General features: G+C 39.0%; 1 protein-coding gene and 1 pseudogene across 2 annotated transcripts; both read left to right on the top strand.

Annotated features, from left to right (window-relative positions):
* Positions 1–4,971: 4,971 nt before the first annotated feature.
* LOC148014129 (peroxisomal acyl-coenzyme A oxidase 1-like) lies at positions 4,972–7,431 on the top strand (annotated as a pseudogene).
* Positions 7,432–14,435: 7,004 nt separating this feature from the next.
* Positions 14,436–17,836, top strand: LOC148014128 (uncharacterized). Of its 2 annotated transcripts, XM_087666841.1 has the most exons (4): positions 14,436–15,038; positions 15,285–15,774; positions 17,171–17,253; positions 17,345–17,836. In XM_087666841.1, the coding sequence occupies exons 1-4, from the start codon at positions 14,538–14,540 to the stop codon at positions 17,471–17,473; spliced, it is 1,203 nt and encodes a 400-aa protein (XP_087522967.1). In that variant the 5' UTR covers positions 14,436–14,537; the 3' UTR covers positions 17,474–17,836. The 2 variants fall into 2 exon arrangements, with proteins under 2 accessions (XP_087522967.1, XP_087522968.1); XM_087666842.1 differs by lacking the exons at positions 17,171–17,253; positions 17,345–17,836 and adding an exon at positions 15,982–16,135 and having other exon boundaries at positions 14,437–15,038.
* Positions 17,837–25,460: the final 7,624 nt, after the last annotated feature.

Raw genomic sequence — 25,460 nt, 5'->3', positions numbered from 1 at the left:
TTCCTCTCTCACCCTCACCCTCTCTCTCTCTTTTCCTATTAGGTTTAATGATTTTTTCTCTTTTTCTCTCTCCTCTCCCTCTCTCATTTCCCTTTCTCTCTTTCTCCCCCTCTCTCATTTCCTCTCCCTCTCTCACCCTAACCCTCTCTTTTTCTCTTTTCCTATTAGGTTTAATGATTTTTCTCTTTTTCTCTCTTCTCTCTCACTCATTTCTTTTCTCTCTCCTCTCCCTCTCTCATTTCCCTTTCTCTCTTTCTCTCCCTCTCTCATTTCCTATCCCTCCCTCACCCTCACCCTCTCTTTCTGTCTTTCTCTATTAGATTTAATGATTTTTTCTCTTTTTCTCTCTCCTCTCTCTATCTCATTTTTCTCTCTCCTCTCCCTCTCTCATTTCCCTTTCTCTCTTTCTCCCCCTCTGTCATTTCCTCTCCCTCCCTCATCCTAACCCTCTCTTTCTCTCTTTCCCTATTAGGTTTAATGATTTTTCTCTTTTTCTCTCTCCTCTCTCTCTCTCTCTCATTTCTTTTTCTCTCTCCTCTCCCTCTCTCATTTCCCTTTCTCTCTTTCTCTCCCTCTCTCATTTCCTGTCCCTTCCTCACCCTAACCCTCTCTTTCTCTCTTTCTCTATTAGATTTAATGATTTTTTTCTCTTTTTCTCTCTCCTCTCCCTCTCTCATTTCCTCCCTCACCCTGACCCTCTCTTTCTCTCTTTTCCCATTAGGCTTAATGATCTTTCTCTCTTTTTCTCTCTCCTCTATCTCTCATTCCTTTTTCTCTCTCCTCTCCCTCTCTCATTTCCCTTTCTCTCTTTCTCTCCCTCTCTTATTTCCTGTCCCTCCCTCACCCTGACTCTCTCTTTCTCTCTTTCTCTATTAGATTTAATGATTTTTTTCTCCTTTTCTCTCTCCTCTCCCTCTCTCATTTCCCTTTCTTTCTTTCTCTCCCTCTCTCATTTTCTCTCCCTCTCTCACCGTGACCCTCTCTTTCTCTCTTTTTCCATTAGGTTTAATGATCTTTCTCTCTTTTTCTCTCTCCTCTCTCTCTCATTTCCTTTTCTCTCTCCTTCCTTTTCTCTCTTCCTCTCCCTCTCTCATTTCCTCTCCCTCCCTCGCCCTCACCCTCACCCACACCCTCTCTTTCTCTCTTATCCTATTATGTTTAACATCTTATCTCTTTTTCTCTCTCCTCTCATTCTCTCTTTTTTCTCTCTCCTCTCCCTCTCTCATTTCCTTTTGCTCTCTTCCTCTCCTTCTCTCATTTCTTTTTCCTCCCTCTCCCTCTCTCATTTTCCTATTATGTTTTCTTCTCCCCTCCCTCTCCCTCTCCCTCTCCGTCTCCCTCTCCCTCCCTCTCCCTCTCTCATTTCCTTCCCCTCCCTCCCCCTCTCTTTAATTTCCCTCTCTTTCTATCTCTCCCTCTCCCTCTCCCTCTTCCTCATTTCTTCTCCCTCTCTCATTATACACACATTATACAAAAAATAAATAAAAAAGAGAGAGAATACACTCTCTCTCCCTCTCGTTTTCTTATTTCATCCCCCTCCCCCTCCCCCTCCCCCTCCCTCTTCCATTTTCTCCCTCTCCCTCTCCCTCTCCCTCTCTTTCTCTCTCTCTCCCTCCCTTCCCCTCCCTCTCCCTCTCCCTCTCTTTCTCTCTCATTTCCTTTCCCTCTCTCAATATATATACACAAATCATATAAGCAAAAGTAAAAGAGAGACAAAGAATGCACTCTCCCTCCCTCTCCCTCTCTCATTTCCTCTCATCCCTCTCCCTCTCCCTCTCCCTCTCCCTCTCCCTCTCCCTCTCCCTCTCCCTCTCCCTCTCTTTCTCTCCCTCCCTCTCCCTCTCTCTCTCTTTCTCTTTCTCTTTCTCTTTCTCTTTCTCTCCCTCCCTCTCCCTCTCCCTCTCTTTCTCTCTCATTTCCTCTCTCTCCAATGTACACAAATTAAACCCTAAACAAGCAAAAGAGAGAGAGAATGGACTCACCGTAAAGATTTTACGAGGCTTTGGCGGCTCCTCTCCTTCGCGAACAGCGGCGACGGCAAGCCTTCTTCCTCTCTCTCTCTCTCTCTCTCTCTCTCTCTCTCTCTCTCTCTCTCTCTCTCTCTCTCTCTCTCTCTCTCTCTCTCTCCCTCTTGAAATGTCTCATGAAAATACGCGAAATGAAACGAGCTCGGGTTTCAGCCCTCTTTTTTTTCCCTGTGGGGCGTTGCTATTTGCGTCACAAATAGCGACGCAGATAGCGATGCCGCTATTCCTGCATCGCTACCCGCCGTCGCTATACCTCTCTTTCCTTGTAGTGAGAAGAATGCGTAATCCCAAGAATGTCATTTTTAGCGTGTCTAAAATAAGTACTACGATTCACTAATTGCCAACCTTCAGTACTATGTGCACACTTATAGTTACATGTACATTTTCTTAATGTGCTTGTAGAAGAAGACATCCCTTACTTGAGTATCTTCAATCTTCAATCCAAGGTTGATGAAATTATGAGCTCCACAATTAAAACTCCAAGATTGCAAAAAACCTGCCCATAACATAGTTTACGTTAATAACATATTTTAGTTGCGCAGTTAATATCATAGTCTATACTAGTTTGTTCTTCTCGTCCTAGCCTTGATCTCAAGAGCAAGAAGAAAAGAGGGTTCGTGAGGGACATGAGAACCTTACACTATGAGAATGAAGATTGCAAGAGAAGAGAGCCTCGCACTATGGGTACGATTTTGTATTAAACCTTGATCATAAGAAAGAAATGCTACAACATATCTAAGTAAGTTTATTTTTTGTTCTAGGCACATCTCTAGATGCCAAACATTCCCATCACATAAGGTAATAAAGATTAGTAATTAACTACTATTAGTTATCTAACCAAAATTTTCATGATGCATAGAATGAGACGATTTTCTAGCAAGATTAAAGGTAGGCCCATGGGTACGATTTTAGTGGAAGGACACTAAGATCACTACTGCATGCAGAGTACTCTACTGCATGCAGTTCTGACAGTATCTTCCTCCTCTCTGTAAGACATGCGATGGGTTTTACCAACAGTGATCGATCTCCATCTACTAGCAGCTTTGACTTGAAAAGCAGTGGAGTTTTGTGATGGGGGCGACCTATTTAGCATGCTCCAACCATACCAGCTTGCAGCCTCTTTGTAGTGGCCGCAGTCAGCCCTTAAATACCACTTTCCTAGAGTTGCAACAAAGAGCTTCAGCAAGCTCTTGGGCGCAGGCAGATGTGGCTCTGTATATGCGGGCGTGCTCTTGGGTGTAGGCGGATGTGGCTTTGTATATGCGGGCATACTCCCGGATGGTAGAGAAGTGGCAGTGAAGGTGTTGGAAAGTACTACATTAATGATAAGGCAAGGAGCATGTCAATGCAAATAATTTTTTGTAGAGATAGCCGCACTGGTGGGGCGTGGCAAGCTTCACATCACCTTCTTGTGTACGATCAGTATCTGGAGAGAGGCTCACTCGACCGTTGGCTCTTTGAGGGGCCCAAAATGTGCTTGGATTGGCATAAGCGCCATGATATATATAGCGCCACTGGGAATTTGCTCGAGGCTTGCATTACTTACACGAGGGGTGCGAGCAAGCCATCTTGCATTTCAACATCAAGCTTTAGAACATCCTCTTGGATGATGCTTTTGTGGCTAAGATATCTGATTTTGGCATGTCCCGGTTGTTGTAGAGAGACATCTCGGCAGTGATGACAGAGGTTAGGGGAACCTCGGGCTACATATGATGCCAAGAGGCATATTTCACGGTGGATTCCATGCCACGGTGGATTCCGTGAGGTTTTACGGTGGATTCCGTAAACTTTGTTGCCGGGGCTCATACACAAAGTGGATTCTTTGTGCGAGAAGTTGATGGGGACGCCTATCCTTTTCGGGCGTTTCATTAATTTGGTGTGTACATGGGTGATTCCATAGTGGGTGATTCCGCAAAATACATATTAAATTAATAAACGTTTATGAGTTTAGAGTGCACACTCGTAATAAATTAAGGTTAGGATTGATTTCTAACTAGTTGATTTATTTATATAGCTGAAGACTGCTAGGTATTCACTTTTGTCGGTTTAATTGTATTATTTTACTAATGATTGTGAATGCTTCAGTTGATGTGTAGAGATAACAGAGTGGCGGAGGACAGCATTGGAGGATAGCGTGTATTCGAGTTATCATTTATATTTTGATGGGCGCATACCTTAGGCATGGCGCCTATATTTTATCGCGCCTATAAATAGGGCGTTGGATATTTATTTATTATTTTGTATGCGCATGGGCGCATGATTATGATATTTGTATTTAGACATTGTATTGGGTACACCTGACTCTTTGGGCGCCCGCCCATTAGCTTTATTTCTATTTTGTGCTAAAGGAAACTCAAAAAGCCAAAAGCGTGCTATTTTGTATGCTTTGTGGAGCGCTCACACAAGGCATGGGGGAACAACATCCGATCTGCGCACCAGTGTGCACGATTATGATATTTGTATTTGGACATTGTATTGGGTACGCCTGACTCTTTGGGCGCCCGCCCATTAGCTTTATTTCTATTTTGTGCTAAAGCAAACTCAAAAAGCCAAAAGCGTGCTATTTTGTAATTTGGGCTATTATTTGAGCTTGAAGATGATTAATACATAAAATACATGCTTTGTGGAGTGCTCACACAAGGCATGGGGGGAGATTGCACCCAATTGGTCTCTTGTTCATGTCGTGCATGCTTTTTACCTTGAGTTTTGTGCAAAAAGTAGAGTTCTTTTGTTCTTGGGGACCTTCTGGCATTCACTATGCAAGCGTACAGCATCCGATCTGCGCACCAACATATATTTCTTCAAGCTACCTTCTGTTCTGTACGGTTGTTCTCAATCATTGTTTGAAATTGACTTTTTGGTTTACTGCCTTTGTTTGTAATTCTTTTGCCCTATCAAGATCACGATGTGAAGATTAAAAAATGTAGCTTTCATTTTGCAGGGTATGTTTATTCCTGCATTGAAAGATCGGGCAACTGATGAGCAACAAAAGAAGTGGTTACCACTTGCATGCCGACAATCCATCTTAGGATGCTATGCCCAAACGGAACTTGGCCATGGATCAGATGTGCAAGGGTTGGAAACTACAGCAACATTCGATCCTTCAATGGATGAGTTTGTCATACATAGTCCTACTCTAACAGCTACCAAAGTAAGATCAAGTTTTTCACTGAGTCGGGCATTTCTGTTTTATTTTATCAACAGGCACTGGCCGTCTACATATGCAACTTAGAATATCGTCTTCTTTATTTAATTGTTTTGGGCAGTAGTGGCCAGGAGGCTTGGGAAAGGTGTCAACACATGCAATCGTCTATGCATGTCTGCTGACAGATGGCCATGACTATGGCATCCATGGTTAGCAAATGACAACTCAATTTTGGCTATGTCTTCAAAAACATGTGTCAATAACTCTAGATTAAGGACTCATATCCTAAAATTTTCTCCGAAAACAGGTTTCATTATTCAAATCCGTAGCCTCGATGACCATCAACCTTTACGTGGGGTTATTGTTGCTGATATTGGAATGAAGTTTGGAAATGGAGCATACAACACAATGGATAATGGCCTGCTGCGATTTGACCAGTGTCGGATTCCACAGGAAAACATGCTTATGAGGTCTTATTGCTTTATAAGAATTTACCATTTGCAGCATCTGAGTTGACTCATGGCCATGCTTGAGTTTGAAATCTATGATTATAACATGCTTTATATGAGACTACTCTGTGTGTAAGTGGAACATTTGAGCTGATTAAGGGGCTAAGTTGATGTATGTGCATTTCTCCGCTTAATTTTCACATTCACATGTGCATACACAATGTAGATAAGGTAATTACTATGCTGTGTCATGCGTGACTTACTCATATCTTGCAGGTTGGCAACAGTAACAAAAGAGGGGAAGTATATACCATTTGGTGTACCACGGCAACTAGGTTATGGGGCAATGGTATTTGTGAGAAAGTTCATCGTGTTACAGGCATCAAATTATCTTTCAAGGGTTGTCACTATAGTAGTCAGATATAGTGCAGTGAGACAACAATTTGGATCTCAAAAAGGGTAGCTTGAAGTACAGGTAATATTATATGCAGACTCATAGTTTGAGTGGTCCTTTCTTAATCTCCAGGTTATTGAGTCCATGCGAAACACCTGATCCATATAGAATTAATTAGGAGAGATTTTTGTTGCTTTCAACAGGTGATTGACTACATGACACAATAGAGCAGGTTATTCCCACTTCTTGCAACTGCCTATGCATACCGCTTTTTGGGGGACTGATTATCATGGCTCTACTCAGATGTAATGGCTCGACTAGATATCAATGATTTTTCAACATTATCTAAAATGCACGCTTGTACAGCTGGACTGAAATCAATTACCACATTTGCAGCTGATGTAAGTTGCCAGCTATTTGTATTAAATGGTTTTGTTATAAGAAAGAATTCAAAATAAAAGACAGGCTACAATATTATCCTAGTTAATAAGGACGTGAGGAGGAATGGATTGGGATGAAGGATAAACCAAAATAAAATGCCAATGTTGGGAATTGGTGAATGCTTATATTATGTGGAAGCCCACAAGAAGTTTTAGACAAATTCCCACTTCAATTCCCACATTGTGAATTATGACAACATCATGAACTTCTACATGAGAGGGATTGCATACCTAGCTATGTGTGGTTGGGGGCAGGGAGATGGAGGCCTTGAGGTCCCCTGCCCCCAATCGCACCTAGCTAGGTATGTGGTCCCTCTCAAGTATAGGCTCATGATGTTGAACATTATTATAGGGAAAAACATGAAGGGAAAAGAGTTCTTTTTCCCATGTCAGGAAATGTCAAAACCTTCTAGTGGCTAAGTTGACTCTAGATGGACCTCATGGACAAGCGGCTCTACTCCAGTGGCTTCGATGAAGTGCAAGTTCAAATTATCGCAAGTAAAGGAGCAGGTACTACACCTATAGCTAGAATGATTGTTCTTAACCGTGTTTTAGCCATGGAATGCAGCATATCCACCACATTGAGAGCTAATCCACTATCTAATCTAGATTCAGGTTCATCCAATAAGTGGAAGGAGCTGGATTCAACCATGGACTGCGGCTGGTTCACCATGATGCTCTGAGGGGGACTAGCGGGCTAGTATGTAATGTTTGTCAAGAATATCAAAGGTATGATTTTCTAGTATGTAATGTTTGTCAATCAATCGCATCTCCAACATTTTCAATGACCCGTGGTGAATCACACAACCCTTGGCTAGCAACAGAAATGGACAAACCAGCTCTCACAGTTTTCAGATTACTGCAGGTGGCATTAGTCTTCTGCAGAGATACTCACCATCTTCAGATTACTACAGGTGGCATTAGTCTTCTACAAAGATACTCTGATGAGGCTTTGGTTGCTGTGGTGGCAATGTAACATCCACATCACTGCATTGAATGTGTTGATCAGAGTCTGCAGCATCAAAATGCTCATGTCAGGGTCTACTCCCCTTGGCAAAGATCTTGAAGATGCATTCAAGGCCAGAGTCCCCCATGCAATCATTGGGCAGGTATGTACTTAACATTAACAATTTTGATGCCTTTCCCTGTTGTCTGTGAAGAAACATATTCTTCATACATGCCTTGCCAGCTTGTAGGGTGTGAATGGGGCTGAGGTAATCATAATGATGTGCAAAAGAGGGGTATCTATATAAGACTCTACCAGCTACCTTGCTTGTCAGTGCTGATCTTTCTCTTGAATGTTCAAGAGCCTAGATTCATGTGAAAATTCATGTGAAGATATTGTTGGTAGACATAGTTGGAGCTTGCCTTGCAGCTTATCTATATATATCATTCATACATTGATAAGCTATTCCAAGCAAGTCTGCTCAGAGTTTACAACCCTCAAGTCAGCTTATCTATATATATCATTCAAACATTGATAAGCTTATCTATATATATCATTCATACATTGATAAGCTTATCTATATATAACATTCATACATTGATAAGCTGTTCCAAGCAAGTCTGCTCAGAGATACAGCTTGAGATAGCAAGTCTGCTCAGAGTTTACAACCTTGAAGTTAGAGGGGTGATGACACAACAATAGAGGGGTGATTACATTGTGCAGGGCTATGTGATGATTGAGGCAAGACCTGTGCTAGCCATTTCACACTTGCATTTGCAAAGCATCCATTTCCTATTAAAGCAGGGTCTAGTGGAACAGTTGTGCAGAATGCGGTTGTGAAAATAGTCAATCCCAAGACTGGTATCTCACTCCCTCAGAACAAACCTAAAGAAATCTGCATCAAATGCTGTAGTGCAAATGCTGGACTTAGGTACATTGTCCAGGTAACTGATCTTAATCCTAGATGACTATGGGCAAGTTCAAACTTAGGATTAGATGCTTGTGCTGTGAAGGATAACAATAAATACTTCTTTTGATACATTTTTTGTAATGTATATTAATTATGTGTTAGTAGATGCACCATATTTTTGTAGCCTTCAATTTCTGAGATTGTAAGTTTCTAAATGCCCGGCTATGCTTATGAGGACATGACATTCTTACAACCATACTATATTTTAAAAACAGTTAAAGAAGAATCTTGAAGTTTCTCGTAAAATAGTACCTGAGCTATTAAGGAGTGGTTGTACTAATGGTGATGGATTGAATTTATAATGTCTTGACTCTTGTGCCTAATCACACTGTGTGAAATTACAGCTGCACCAATGAGATTATAGTACAACAGAAACATTAGTATAACCTCATAGGATCAACTAGTTATTATGACTATCATGATAGAGAAGATTATCATGAGTACCGTTACAGTGAGAGATATACGTCTTTCATACCTTAGATCAGACTTAAGCTTGGAGACTACAGATTACCAAGTGATTGATGATGGAGATGTGGAGAAGCAAGGAAAGCACAAGGCACAATGTAATTCATTTTATAAAAGAGCATCAAGCTCCCTTGTGTGCAAATTGTAAATGTAGAACTGCAAGAGCAAAAGAATTGTGAAAAGAAGGAAGACATGAGAAAATAACAATTTGGCTAAGATGGCCGGTCATGTAAAAAAGGGGATGGGTGCCCAAAGGGATGAGGACATGTATAAAAGTAAAAAAGTGAATGAAAAATCTCATTCTTGGTGTGTGGCTAAAGTGCTCCCTTCTTCTCTTATTTTCTTCTCCTTACTTGTGCTTATGCTTGTGTTTGAGAGAGGGAGTGTGAGAGTCTGAGGGAGTGAGTGAGTGAGGGTGAGGGATTGTGGTGGAGAAGCTTTCCATCTTCTCCTCTCTTCTTCTCTTCTCTTCTCTTCTCTTGTCTTGCACACGCAGCTATGGAGGATGGAGCTTGGAGGTAGAGGATTTAGCTTGCTTGAGCTCGCATATTGGATCATGGAGCTATTGGAGTGCTTGAGGGAGAAGGCTACTCAATCGGGCATCAAGGTAATCTCACTACACTAGTAGGATCAAGAGCTTGTATGGCTATGTGAGAGGTAGCCATAACATTCGACTTGAAATACTTGAAGCAATAAGTGGTCCATGGGTCTTGGTGGTCGAGCCAAGGCTCCCACATTTTGGTTCCGTTGTCATTGGGACCAATGGATTCAAGTTTTGAGTGCTTGTGCACTCCAAATCGAGCATTGAAGTAGGGTTTTTCCCGAAATGGTGCTTGAGATAGGTAGGAAGAGAGGGTGTTAAAGAGGTATTTGATCTTCTTTGCAAGTATGGAGGATGGAGCTTGGAGGTAGAGGATTGAGCTTGTTTGAGCTCACATCTCAAATCGTGGAGCTACCAATCGGGCATCAAGGTAAGCTCACTACACTCATAGGATTGAGAGGTCAAATGGCTATGTGAGAGGTAGCCATAGCATTCGGCTTGAAACACTTGAAGCAATAAGTGGTCCATGGGTGTTGGCGGTCAAGTGAAGGCTCCCACACTCTTTGTGGCTTACTTCATGGTGCAAGGATGTGAGTAAGACATATTTTTTCTCATTTGGTATATCAATTTTGGATAAGGCATTTGACACTATGATATGAAATGTAAGGGTTTGGGTCATGGCTGTACCAGCTATCCACCATTGGGTTGTGCTAGGTGTGAGGCATTTACTTGACACACTATGTTTACCCTTAGCATGGTTTAGAACTTTACTCATAGTAGTTCTATGTATAAAGCAGTCTTAAAATGCCCCATGAAGCTATATGCTTCATGAAGTGCAATTTGTAGGCAGTGTTGTAAAACATGACTTGAAGAGATATTGTGTGTCTTTCTCATGTATGGATCATTATTCTTGATCATGACTAGTTATATAATAGAGTTTCTTGATTAGCAATGCAATATGATAGTGGGTGCCATGATTCATATCTCTATTTCTATCTTATTTCTAGCATATATTCTAATTTCTATCTCTTATTTGCCATTATATCTCTATTTCTATCTTATTTCTAGCATACATTCTAATTTCCATCTTTGATTTGCCATTATGAGTGTTGTAGAGTGTAGTTCTATGTCTCTATGTCATTATTTTTTATTTTCTTACTAGTTACTTGATGAAGTATTAGGTATTTTTTGCACTACCTAATGTAGTTTACTCTATTCGTGTTTGAGGCAATTCTGTCCTATTATGCATTCAGCATAGATTTGGGGTTGGAATAGACCACTTTTCGCTAGCCCTATTGGAAGTCTAGCATTTGGGGCCACTACTTATTATAGCCTTGTAGGCAGTGTGATACATCTATAAAGTTGCCATGATTTTGTAATTGTAGTCACTCCTAGAGATTGAGATAGTTTTTCTAAGAACATTGATCAATACCTTATTTGTAAATTTCACTTGGCCATGTTTTTTAGGCTAGTAGAGTATCAATGTTCAATGGATGACCAAGGGTACTAAAAGTACATATTCAATCATTTGGTTGATGGAACATGTTCCTTGGTCACTCACAACCTAAATGTGATTTGAGAGACTCTTGGGAGATGACTGGCTCCCACAAGAGCTTGGTCATTGTATGGGTATAATTATTTTATATAGTCTTAGTCTTAGTCCACTTTATTAGGTAGTCACTTAGGACCATTATATTTTTCTAATAAGTTTAGGGATGCTTTAGAGCATCAAGGAGCTTGGAGAGTTTCTATTGCTACTATCTGAAGGTAGCTAGTGCATTACACTGCACTAAGCTAATCCTTCTTGGCATAAGCTCTTGTGTTCCCATGCCTTGCTTATTTCTCTCAAGATGAAGATCATCAATGCATATGGCTTCATCAAGGATGCCATGTTGGATATATCAGGAACTAAATTACTAGCTATAGCCTCATAGATCCTTTTGCCTTTGATCCCTTTGATAAATGCTTTGGTCACAATCTCAACATTTGATCTTCCCACTAGTAATTTTTTTAAATATACTAGATTGTTCTTATTTGAAACATATTCACTCAATATCTCTCCTTCCTATTGTCAACATTCATTAATCAAATCATAAGATTGTCCCCATATCCATCTTCTATGAAGTGCATGATAAAAAGATCTTTATGGGTGGAGAACACATCCTTTTTTTTACGGCTTCCAAGCTAATAGACTGCATTCTACCCTTCTTGCCTAAGCAAATCCCAAAGGCTTAGGTCTTCTTGGCATCATGTGCGAGGTTCTTAGTTTCAAATACCTACTTGAGTTCAACCCAGATGTTGGGATCATTAATAGCTTTGTACTTGTCCAAAGCTTTGTGATTAGAAGAATTTTAGATTGCACTCTAGAACCATGTATCACTACTAGTTCATTTAGTGGGGTATTGCCATTGTGACACATGTTGGATGTAGAAAAAGAAGAAAATTTGTAAGAAAAAGAAGAAGAACAACTAGAGGATGGTGAATGGAGCTTCTCCCCACCAATCCTTCACTCAGAATTTTTCTTACTATCTCCCTCACTCAATCCCTTACTCTCATGCTCTCACACCAAGTCAGAAAGAAGAAGAAGGAGGAAGAAGAATGATGGGTAGCTTCATGTTGAGTTTAGCTCTTTGAGTTCCTCACATTGAAGCTATGGTGAAGTAAGAAAGAAGAGAGATAAAGAAGGAGAGGTTCTCAAATGTTTGGAGCACAAGAATGAGAGCTTCCATTCATTTTTACACATAATATACACAGGGTTTATTTTGTTGGGCATCCTTAATCATTTCTCTCAGTTCTCCTCTCCTTTATATTACCCTTTAGCTTGCGGTCTACAAGTGGTGAACTTGTGGTCCCATTCTTTTTAAAATGAATAGGCCTTGCTCACAACCTCTATAATAGTTGCAAGTCTTCTAACCTTAAATGTAGGGATTATTGCAATTTTTATCAATGTGAGTCCAACTCTCATTTTTTGCCAACTTATGTAGCTCTTATGTAGAGCTTCATATTCACAAATGGTAGATGAGAAAAACCCAAGTGTTCTATCTAGACGTAGATTTGCAATGACTTAATTAAATCTAGCTCCAAAAAGTTACATCTAATGCTTCTAGCACCACGACTCTTTGGCCACTTCTTCCTTGCCTTGTCTGTCATCCATAATTGTCATTGTTTGGGGTTAAAAGTAGGCCTTATCTAGGCTCATAATAAACTACACAAGACTAGACCTTTGCTTCAAAGTCTTGCATTTTACCAATCCTAACAATGGAAGTTTCCAGAAAGATTTAGAAAGGCTATGTCTAATCTAAAAGACAAAGCACTAGATGTGTTAATAGGAAAATATATGATAATAGACTAATCACTATGTCCATGGATATGAAAAGATAAGATGACATTCTAGAGCCTAGAAATAATTAGGAAAGATTTTCGTAAATTGCTAGATAGGAATAGCCAAATCCTCAAAAGGTCTTAAGAATGCACCATGCATGGGATCTAAGAATAGACACAATTCTTTAGCATCTCAAGAGGGGGGAGGGGGGGGGGGGGGGGGGGGGGGGAATGGGGGGGCGTCACTCATGAATATATACTAGCTGGCGTGGCTGGTGTTGTAGGCCACTAACACTAGCCATGCTCGCTACCGCGCTTTGCACAATTGGCATCATTGCAAATCTTGCAAGGCTATGCCTCCACTCCTCGGGTAAGTTGCTCATGAATATGTGTGCATCACGTGGGTTCGAAATAAGATATTTTTAAAATACCATTTTTATACATTTTTTACATATACAAGGGTGTAATATAAAGGGATTATTTACAGATTGAATAGAAAAGGGTTATGTTTTATTCAAGAAAAATTCACAAATAAGGATATTTATAAATAGGCCTTGAACACACGTGATGTAAAGGATATACATATAGTAACTTCCCCGAGCTTCACTCGCTTCACATTTTTGGTGAGTGAAGGAAAACAACCACATCGTGATGTGGCCACTCTCTTGTCACCAACAACCTTATCACTAAAAACTAAAGACCAAGAATTATTTATCATTATCATAGATTATCTATGCCGTCCCAATATTTACCATTAGGTAGGACTAAGTGTGAACATGGCAATGAGTCGTGGTGGGAGTGGAGCTAATGAAGACTTGGTTATTTTTCAATGAACCCCCCGAGTTTAACATTTAGAATTAGAGCCTACCAAATCAACTCCACATTGGCTAGACTTATAGCAATTTCTGGCCTATAGATAATTAGCATTTAGAATTAGAACCCACCAAATCAACTCCACATTGGCCAGACTTATAGCAATTTCTGGCCTATAGATAATACCCATCAACATAGCACTTTGTATTGCAAAAGATACTTCATCATTTTCAAAGTGAGTTTTGCTTCTTAAGACTTGAAAGGGACAAAGCCAAATGATAATGATGATCCATAGAGGATCCATAGCTCTACCAAAAATACTAGATTGTGTAAGAAGACTTTGAACCACAGAAATAAACACACCCCATTTCATGATTAGTTTTGAAGGAGCAACATTCCCCCAATATGACGAAGGAAAACCACTTCCCACAAGTGTGGCCTACCAAAAGGAATTATTTGTACTCTAGTCATGGTGCATGAATCAAAGCAAAGCTTAATTATCACTTCTTCATTTAGTACAATAGTAGTGCTAGGATACATAAAGGAGATGACTCTCTTTGAATGTATGTTTAAGTTAATTTTATGATGATAATGACAAGGACGAATAGAATTGATTTCTTTTTGGCACGAGTCTTTTCTATGATAAGTCAAAATGCAAATAAGGATTAAGGATGCATTCCCAAATGGCTAAATGTGAGAACTGCTCAATCTTAAGGCATAAGTTTGTGAATAAAGGACATTGTCAACCAAGAGTGGCACCTTGTTAAGGGGTGCCCTTTTGGTCTTTAGTGGAATGGGTTTGTGCCAAGAGCACGTAGACAAGCAAACCCTATATTCCTCTCTCTCTCTCTTTTCGTAAAAATTCCTCTCTCTCTCTCTCTCTCTCTCTCTCTCTCTCATATGATGTCGACAAAGCATCTCTCTGTTCCCGGCCAACGGCTTACAAGTTACAATATCTTATCCGATAATGCCGATGAGCTACGTATACGGAGCAAGTGTAACAGAATATGGTCTCTTCTTAATGCTATGCTGAGAGGGCGAACCGCCATTGCAGCGACTCCTGCTGCTGCAGCTGCTGCAGGATCCACAGAAATGAGCAAGCTCATGTTATTAAGACCAGATCATCATCATCATCATCATCATCATCATCATCATCATCATTACCATCATCGCCACATGAGCATAAGTCTGAGTAGCAGCGGCTTGCAGAAGAAATCGCGCGGTCTAATTGCCCTATTACGTGATGCGGCCGGCTCTTGTTGTGATTGCTATGATTCTTTGTCGACAGTCGTGATATTAAGGGGCTCATCATTCGCTCGTGTGACCGTCCGGTTGCGGGTTGTGGATGCCATCGTTTCGTCGCACGGCCCCGTATCGGCCAGGCATTACGGCAGGCCCTCCCACGAATGCTCATCAGACCATCCGGCGCCCGTTCCCACGCCCATGAGTAAAAATCCAATTATGCCCCACGTATTGCGGTCCGTGTTCTTGCATGCCGACGCCCTTACCAAGGCCATCAACAACTGGGTATAGATCTCTGATTCTTATCATCTCGAGTTAATCGCCGTTAGCAGTCACTCTGATATTCACGATTATACGATTAAAACCTTCTAATTGCTGATCACACTGCCACCATTGAATTAGCTGGAATTATAAGACTAATTTGGTTCCCCGCTCGATTATCTACACATCTGTCGCTTGATCATTTAATCATTCTTGATTCGATGGCTAAATCCACTAATCATCTGCAATCTCATCATTTATAATATGCAGTCCAAATTTCTCATCAGTGCATCCTGGACAAGCATGGTGGTGCTGTATTCAATCGGCGTTTACTATGGTGTGAGCGGCATGGGGAGTACTCACGATCAATTAGGCATGATCAATAATATTGCTGTGTGGGGTTTGGCTGGTGCCTTCATCAACCACATACTATCCATCTCTCTTAAGGTCGTGATTAAGCAGCCCAGGCCGGATTTTCATGATCACCATCATCTGCATGCTGATTACAACACTAATTGCTCTATAATTAATCCTCCTGATCAGTCAGCGCCCACTTATAATTCTTCGGTTGGTCGCCAAAACATTCATCATCCCAGCAAAGATGCACTCGATCATCGCCCGCGGGGTGTATATTTTTACAGTCAGGTTACTGATCTTCCCTCCCCACAAAGAAGCATTCGTGAGGTTCACAATTTAGGGATGCCATCGTCCCATGCTCAGAGCCTCGCTTTCTTGTATACCTACTGGTGCTTCACCATCGGTACGCATTCAAACTTTCCTTGCGAGATTGAAATAGTGCAATGCGCACTGTCTTTTGTTAAACGTGCTGATCATCCTCTCCACAGATCAATTGTACAACGTCTCACCTGCTCTATGCGCTACAATCTGTGAAACATGCATAATATAGATATACAGCATTGACATACCGAGCTCACATTGAGATTATAATCTAATTTCTTGGCAACAGATCCTTCTCAGCTAAAGAGGCTGTGTCGCCATAGAAAGTCGGAGAGTTAGCTGCATGTGCAAGCACCTACTTATTTTACTCTAGGTGTAAAAGAGGAGCACATCTTTGTAATTAGAAAATTGAACTAGATCACAACAAGAATTCATAGAGGATGGAAAAGATCTATCTATTCTACAAGAAAATATTTCGTTTCGTAACAAATATGTGTGATCAATTTGATATGACCTTACAACGTTGATTTTAATCATTGAATGCCCCCCCTTGTATTTGGTTCATGACATTGAATCAAATAATTGAATTTTAATTTATTGTATCATATGTAAGGAGTTCTATCCCCTTAACCAAATTGATAGGCACAAGTAAGACTCACTACTAAGATCATCACGCATGTGCAAGCCAAAAGATTTACATTACTCATACCAAATGTAGGCTATGTGACAACAAAAAGAAATGTATGTGAAATTCAAAAATAGCCGAAAAACCTCATCCTTCATGCCTATCACAAATTCAAAATGCCAAAAAATTATTGCCCCTAATGTAGATCCCCCTTATATCTCTCTTGTAGGCTATCTAAGATAAGGCTTTTCTCCTCATGTCTTTCTTATAGATACTCATGTCTCATAATGAGCTTTAGGATGTGTGTGCACGCACATGACACACACACATCCACATAGAGAACAAATAAGGCGCCTCCTCATGTCTCCTAATGAGCTTGAGGATGTGTGTGCGCACGCGCGTATGACACACACGCGTCCACATACAGAATAGGATGTGTGTGCACACACACGTATGACACACACACGTCCACATACAGAATAGCCCATTTATCACCTAATGAGCTTTAGGATGTGATAGGAAATGAGTTAGGAATGGCTATCTATAATGTGTCTTAAATTGGGCAAACATGTATGCGTGTACATATTGTGTGCAAGTGTGTGTGTGAGTGTAGTCATCTTCATGCTTTTGATGGATAGCATCTAGTTTGCTACAATTGCCTTCAAGGGCCATGCAACATGTCATTATTTTGATTTTCATGTATTTGAATGTTTGTTTGCTCAAATAGGACACAGGAATAAGTGTCAACATTTGATATGAAAAAATGGACTTCAATGGCCTTTGAGATTTTGCATACATCATATTTCAATTTAATGTTTTCTTATTTGTCTTTTTCTTTTAATGGTTGAATCAGGTACAGAACTCTTTGAAGCTTTTAATTCTAGAGTAACAAAATGGGCTTCAATGGCCCTCCTACTTTGCATTGTACTATACATGGTATGTTAATTTCCTATTGAGATTTAGGACATGAGACTCTCTTCAACTATATTATTAGCTTACAATACCTTTGCATGTTTTTCAATTTTAGGCATGGTCACGAGTCAAGGAAGGTTATCACACATCTGCTCAAGTGCTCGTTGGCGGCATGGTGGGCACAATTTTTGCAAGTACATGGCTAGCTTGCTATAAGGTCATGTTTATGACATATCTTCATTGATATTATAAAACAAGAGATTAGGACTAATGTTCCTTGGCATGATATAAAGGACTAAATGGTGCTTTGATGAACAACAAGCCTATATAGCTCCATAGGCTTAATGAGTGTAAAATAATTGAAACCATTCACACCATATGCATTTTTGGGATATATAGACTCAAAATGTAGGAAATTTTCTTAAGCAAAACACCATGAACTTAAAGTCTATTCTTTATACCCCAAAAAAGGATTTGAGTTGACACTTATTACATGCCTTTGTCACATGTATTCTAAATTTCATGTTGAGCAATCCAACTCGAACACCATTTTGGGGAATATGGGAATTTCCCATAAGTTTGGGACACGTGGTCAAATCTTTGGATTTGTAATACCCTTGAACACTATAATTCCAAATCAAGCACTCTATAGCTCAATAGATTTCATTTTTCAAGTGCTCTCCAATGATAGGTCACATCATATGGTTTTGAGAAACTTATGGGCATGTTATCCAAGTGCCACCTATTTAGTATTCCAAAAATGGAAATTGGGAGATTCCCAAACTCACTAATATTGTGTGTCGTTTTTTAAAAAGCTTTACATATATCCTAATGAACATCTCATGCACAATGGCTACATGACGATCTTTACAAAATCTACAAAACGTTTTGTCAATCCTTAAAGTGATCTAATGGCCAAGTGTATGCAACACACATTGGCAATATATAGTTGGATCTCATCATTAGATTTTCTAGCAAAAATATGAACAATGAAATAACTTGAATCCACTTCTATATCCCCTTGACAAGATGTTGCAAACCTTGTGCTACATTTAAATATGGCTATATACTAGTACATTTATATATGTTTCCTAGTTACAGCTAGCAAGTTTTTTGGCCAAAAATCAAACATATAACTATATCAAGCTAACCATTTCTCCTATAATTTTTCTTTACGATCATTTACTATATAGTAATTTGGGTTTTCTTTAAGTTAATAGAATCATTTTCTATATAGTACTCATTTCCTATGTAAGAAAGGTAGCAAAATCCCATACATAGACTATAATTTCTTTTTACTATGGGTGCATTCTATCTAGTTAATACTATCTAGTAAATATGGGTGTATTCTATCTAGTAAATATACTATCTTGCTATATAAGCTTCTTTATATGAAAATAAAGATTTTTGCATCCATGGTATAATGAAGCGAAACCAAATGGGCTTTAATGGGCCTCCTACTTTGATTGTAGCATACATGGTATCTTAATTTCCTATTGAAAGTCAAGACATGGGGCTCTCTTCAACTATGTGATATGTGTAGTATACATGGTCATGAGTTAAGGAACGTTATCATGCATCCCCTCAAGTGCTCGCTAGAGGCATGGTGGGTACAATTTTTGCAAGTTCATGGCTCACTTTCTATAAGATCATGTTCATTACATATCTGAGGCCCTTGATACAAAACAAGAGGTTAGGAGTAATGTTCCTTGGTAAGAAAAAAATGATGAATAAGAAGCCTATATAGCTCAATAGGCTTATTGAGTGTGAAATAATTGAAAATGATTCACACCGTATGTCTTTTGAGGGTATCTAGACTGATCAAAATATAAGAAATTTTCTAAAGTAAAACTCTATGATTGAAGTTTCTTCTTTGTACTCTTAAAAAGGATTCGAATTGACACTTATTACATGTTTTTGTGTATGTGTTCTAAATTTCATATTGAGTAATCCAACTCATTTGGTATATTTGCATCTAAGGAGCACTCATAGATGTATATGCAAATCACATGGGTTCAACATCAGGGATTTTTCAAATACCATTTTTACACATTAAGGGGTTATTTATAAATTGAATAGAAAAGGGGTGTGTTTTATTCAATAAAATTTCACACATTAGATTATTTAAAAATAAGCCTTGAACGCATGTGATATAGAGGGTCTACAAATAGTGAACCCCCTAAGATCTACATATATTCTAATGAATATCTCGTGCACAATGGATACATGACAATCTTTACATAGTCTACAAAACATTTTGTCAATCCTTAGTGAGTCTAGTGGTGGCCAAGTTTGTAAAAACTCATTGGCAATAATTAGAATTTCTAGCAAAAATTTGAAAAATGAAGTAGCTTGAATCCACTTTCTATATCCCTTTGATAAGAAGCTGATAACCTTGTGCTACATTAAAAAATGGCTATATATTGGTACATTTGTACATTTTTCCTAGTTAGAATGTGCAATTTTTGATACCAACTCAAGTCACTAAAATTAGATATATAACAATATAAAACCAACCATTTCTTTCATATAACTTTCCTATACTATCTTTTACCATATAAAATTTTGTATTTCCCTAAGTTAATAGAATCATTTGATATATAATATTCCTTTCCTATGTAAGAAAACTAGCATAATATGATACATAACCCGTAAGTGCTTTCTTATGTTGGTGTATTCTATCTAGAAAATGAAATACTTTATAAGCTTCTTCATATGTAAACAAAGAATTTATACATTCATGATATAATCAACCTATTTATACTATAGTAATATGGATTAACTTAATAAATTAGAGATGTGTTTCCATGAGATCCTTTGAAAGATTGTTAATGATTTTTAAATCTTGAAAGGTAGAGCCTGAGGGAAAACATAGAAGCAAAAGCAAAAGCAAAGCGAGAGCTATGGTGGGGATGGAGTAAGAAAGCAGGTGAGAGTGACACCATATATGGGAACTTCAATAGTCACGATGTGTGGATGGCCTTCTGTTATTCAAATATCATTGAAAGAATAATAATGAAGTGATAGTGATGGGTGCCTGCCTGTCGTAGTGTATAGGTATGTAGGTATTATCTGTGTAATAAATACATGGGCGGTTAGGCACATGTGCCTTTATCCCTAACGACCTCTCACTTAAAGGTAAATGTACCCCTAATGACAAGAGAATAAGGAAAAAGTGACAAAGTACAAATGTACATAAAGAACAAAAGGATGAGGAATTGATGTCATCTTATCCTATGCCCATCATTTTCCTAAGTAAGGCAAAATATTCCATTGAGGGATTTTTAGTGAGCAGATATGCAAGATTCTCGTTAGTTGAGACAAGTTCAACAGATTTATTCTCTATCACCTCCCTAATGAGGTGATAGTATACCTTAATGTGCATTAGATACATATTTTCCTCCATTATCAAATCATAGGCATTTTAGCCTATACTCAGACTGGTTCTCAACAAAAGCAAGTCAATGCTAAAAGGCAGCCAAGACTTCTAATTTTTGCTTTCTAAGATATGTCTAGACCTTGGTGAGTAATTGTTAATGAAAGAAATAAAATACTTCGCATACCTAACAACTTGTAGGGCATAGGGCCACAAACATCAAAATGAATAAGAGCTAGAGGCTCACCCATGCACATAATACCAAACTTCTTACGTAAATTATGAGTCTGCCTACTATGAAGACAATGATCACAAGAATTAAAACACTTATAGTCACGGGGTGAAAGGTATTGCCAAAATAGGTAAGCATTTTTATTCCCTTTAATAGCATGTGCCCAAGGCGATGATGCCATAATGATACATGTGGTACTATAGGCACTGCCAAAATATGGTTGATATACCTACATACAAGTAAGGGCACCTTGTGTCAAGAAAAGATTTTGATGGGTAAGATTCCATGAGGAATAAATAAAAGAGATAGCATAACTTGCATTATTCTTTAGTGAATGTTGAAACATGGCGTACATCATGTAATATAAACATATTGCCTAAAGGAAACTGCAGTTGGACATCTCCAATACCAACAATATCCAATGCCAGTTCATTATTCAATTTGAAAAATCTTATCATGCTATGATTGGAGTGGAACTACTCTTATTGAGGGGTGACATGAAATGAACTTCTTGCATCAAATAGCCAATGTATCAAATAGCCAATATTGCATCAAATAGGAGTGGAACCACTCTTAATGAGGGGTGACATGAAATGAACTTCTTGCATCAAATAGCCAATATTGAGCATAGATAGATAAGACATCAATTAATTGCTAAACATCAAGAGAGGAAGCACAAGTATGTAGTCATTATTAGAATTATTCTACATAATATTAATCTCTTCAATTATTGACACTAAACTTAATATGGATAATGATATGATTGTCATTCTTTTCTTACATTTTATCATTCCCCTTTTCTTTGTGCTTGTATTATCACACATTTTATGGCATTGTGGCTGAATATGACACTACTTTTCACAGTAGTGACAAGTTAATACACACTTATGGCCATAGACTCATAGACTTACTACGAGACTGTCCATGGGACTAAGAATGAAACTTCTAAGAGTCTCTTGAAGGGAGGTGAGCCCTGAAGTGGAAGCATAAGCAGGAGCAAGAGCAAGAGAGAGAGAGACACATACAGTGTGGGAACTCCAACAGTCGCAATGTGTGACCACCCTTTATTCAAATGTCATTGAAAGAATAAAGAATGAAGTAATAGTGATGGGCGCTTGCCGCTTGCAATGTGCAGGTGGTGCGGGTAGTGTTAGTATAGTAATACACGGGCGGCTAGGTAGCGGAGGTGCCTTTACCCTTAACAAAATCCCACTTAAAGGCGAATTTTCCTCGGTGAGGAATGAAAATGATGTCAGGAGGCATATTCCACGATGGATTCCATGAGGTTTTGCGATGGATTCCGTAAAATTATATTTGTTGCCGGGGCTCATACACAAGGTGGATTCCTTGTGCAAAAAGCCAATGGGGACGCCTGTCCTTTTCGGGCATCTTGTTAATTTAATGTGCAAGTGGGTGATTCCATAGCGGGTGATTCCGCAAAATACATATTTAAATTAATAGATGTTTATGAGTTTAGAGTGCGCACTCGTAATAAATTAAGATTAGGATTGAGTTCTAATTAATTTATTTATTTTGTAGCTGAAGACTGCTAGGTATTCACTTTTATCGGTTTAATTTTAATATTTTCTAACAATTGTAAATGCTTCAGTTGATATGTAGAGCAAGCAGCGGTGGCATTGGAAAGCACTGGGCGATAGCGTGTATTCAAATTATTTAGAAGAAATTATCATTTTTTATATTGGGCGCACATCTTAGATATGGCGCCACTATTTATTTTGACACGCTTATTTATTGAAGCGCTTGATATTTATTTATTATTTTATAGGCGCATGGACGCACGATTTAAATATTTGTTATTGGACATTGTATTTGGGCACCGCCCGACTCTTTGGGCGCCCAATAGCTTTAATTCTTTAGTGGGACAAAAGCAAACACAAAAGCTAAAGTGTGCTAATTGTAAATTGGGCTATTTTTTGAGCTTGGAGATGAATAATATATCAAATACATGCTTTGTGGAGCGCTCATACAAGGCATGGGGGGAGATTGTACCCAATTGGTCTTTTGCTTCATGTCGTGCAAGTCTTGTCTCTTGTTTTTTGTGCAAAAGTAGAGTTCTTTTGCTCTTGGGGACATTTCGGCGCTCACTACGTGCACATACAATATCCGATCTGTGCACTAGTGGTATCAGAGCAAAGCTGAGATCAAGAGCTTCCAATCGCTTACCATCTTGCGTGAAGGCGGAGCTCCTGGAATGATCGAGCTCTACAGTCAGTCTTGTGGCAATCCGTCAATACCAGCGTATTCCTTGGCGGTGAAAAACCCCCTGTTGTGTTGTCAGATCGCGAAGGACCGGCCTCTACAGGCGGAGGACCAGCAGACAAGCTTCTACATCAAGTCACCTATTCACAGATAGGAGGAGTTTATTATTGTTGTTTAATGTGATAAGCTTTAAAAAGCTTATAAGAGCTTAAAGCTCTTAACAATTTTGACGGCCTATAATCTTTACTAAGCTTGAAAAGCTTAGTCACAAAAGTCACTAATTATTCCTTCCATCATGGGTGTTCACACTACTTGGATTCCTGAACCGGTTTGAAGCTTCCAATTACTTGCGTTCACACTGGTTAACTCTGAATTGGTTTTTACCCTCTCTGCAAGCCATTGTTCACCCTGCACTATGACAAAATTCAATTCTAGCAAACAGTTTGCAACACGCAGTCTATACGCATGAATTATCTTCTTGGAAGACGACTGTGACATCAAATTCTGCATCCGCAAAGGAGAAATACTACAAAAAGCCATTTTTAAAAAAAAGAGCAATAAGCCTTGTAAACCCGAATTTGAGCTACGCTCATCCCGCTAACAAGATTTCGAGTGTGTGAGGTCTTTTGAAATTTTACAGGATGTCCGATCAAACCATGGAAGATTTTATGGCTGAAGGTGACCTACCCGAACCAATGATGGAGCAAAAACTGGATTTGATTATAATGCAGCTTCAAGAGGAACGAAGAGCATGTCAAACTTTGCAAGCTCAATTGACCAATCTGCAACGATCTACCGCCAACCAAGATGGATTGCAATCTGAAGAGCTTATACGACGTACAATCGATGCAACACTTAAAGCGCAATCTATTCGGAAAGAAACAAAGATAAGTAAAAGAAATTTCAAATTTCGTACTTTCAATGGGTCACACAATGGAAAGATTGTACTTACTTTTATCAGTCAATCTGATGATTATTTTCATGAAGAATAGTATGTTGAGAGAGACAAAATTAAGTATGTCACTAATCATCTAGTGGACCGAGCATCCCTATGGTGGACTGTTGTCCGCAAAAGCATTGATTGTCCTACTACTTGGGAGACTTTTCAATTTTTTTATTTGCAGAATTTCCTTCCACCCCAATTCCACAAAAAAGCAATCAAACAATTGGATATTCTGCACAGAGGGATCGTGAGCCTATTTCACAATATATCGAGCGTTTTTGGAATGCTTTATTACAACTACGAATGCTTAAAGATGTACCTGAGACAACCCATAAATGCAAGCTTATGTCTGGCTTACTTGGACAATACGAAGGTCAACATGTTCAAGCCAATGACTCTCGAAGATGCAATTTCCTTGGCCCATGACACTGAAGACAAAATTCGAGGACGAGAGAAGCGACCACAACAATTTCAAACTAATGGTAACTTTGGTTCAAAACAATTCAATTCAAATTTTCGAAGATTCAATCAAAACCATTTCCTTCCATCTTCATTCCGTAAATCCTGGACACGACCACCTGCTTTACCATCAAACACAAATCCAAACCCTAAGCCATCTCTCCAGCCAAATCCCAACATTCCTAAACTTCTCGCTATTATCAATAATGTATCTAAAGCCAAACCCATAGTTTGTTACAAATGTCATCAACCTGGACATCTAGCGGCGAATTGTCAATCCAAAAATCCAACTATTCATATCAATTATTTGGGAGCAACAGAAGATGAAGAACATGAAGAAATGTCAGATTTCATGGAAGACGATGACGACATCGGTACTACTTCAGATACTTTACCAGGTATGCCAAATCCCCATTCTTTATTAACGATGAAATGTCTTGTGCATGGTAAAGAAAAGACTATTTTACATGATGATGGGAGCACACACGACTTTATTTTTGCAAAATTGGTCAAAGAATTGAATTTACATACTACACATTATCGCATCAAGGCTGCATTCTTAGGCACTAGATACAATGGAACACAAGAAGTGCATGACTGAAATCTTCTCCTTTTTCTTTCTTTTTCGTCCACACAAAAGAACTAAGTCTACAATATGATTGAAGACTAATATGAAAAGTACCACAATATATGTATACACGGTCACCAAGTGTGAACCTGCTAGGAAAGAAGAGGTGGCACAATAAATGTGCTAAAAGAAATTTCAAATTTTATACTTTCAATGGGTCACACGATGGAAAGACTGTACTTGCTTTTATCAGTCAATTTGATGATTATATCCATGAAGAACAGTATGTTGAGAAATACAAAATTAAGTGTGTCACTAATCATCTAGTGGACCGAGCATCCCTATAGTGGACTGTTGTTCGCAAAAGCATTGATTGTCATACTACTTGGGAGATTTTCCAAAAGAAAATTTTGCAGAATTTTCTTCCATCCCA

This window comes from Lygodium microphyllum, chromosome 25 (genome assembly GCF_053477565.2).
Source record: "Lygodium microphyllum isolate KBCC chromosome 25, Lygodium_microphyllum_v1.1.10, whole genome shotgun sequence".
Lineage (NCBI taxonomy): Eukaryota > Viridiplantae > Streptophyta > Polypodiopsida > Schizaeales > Lygodiaceae > Lygodium > Lygodium microphyllum.
The sequence above is the reverse complement of the archived record's forward strand: the minus strand, read 5'-3'. Positions and strand labels throughout refer to the sequence as shown.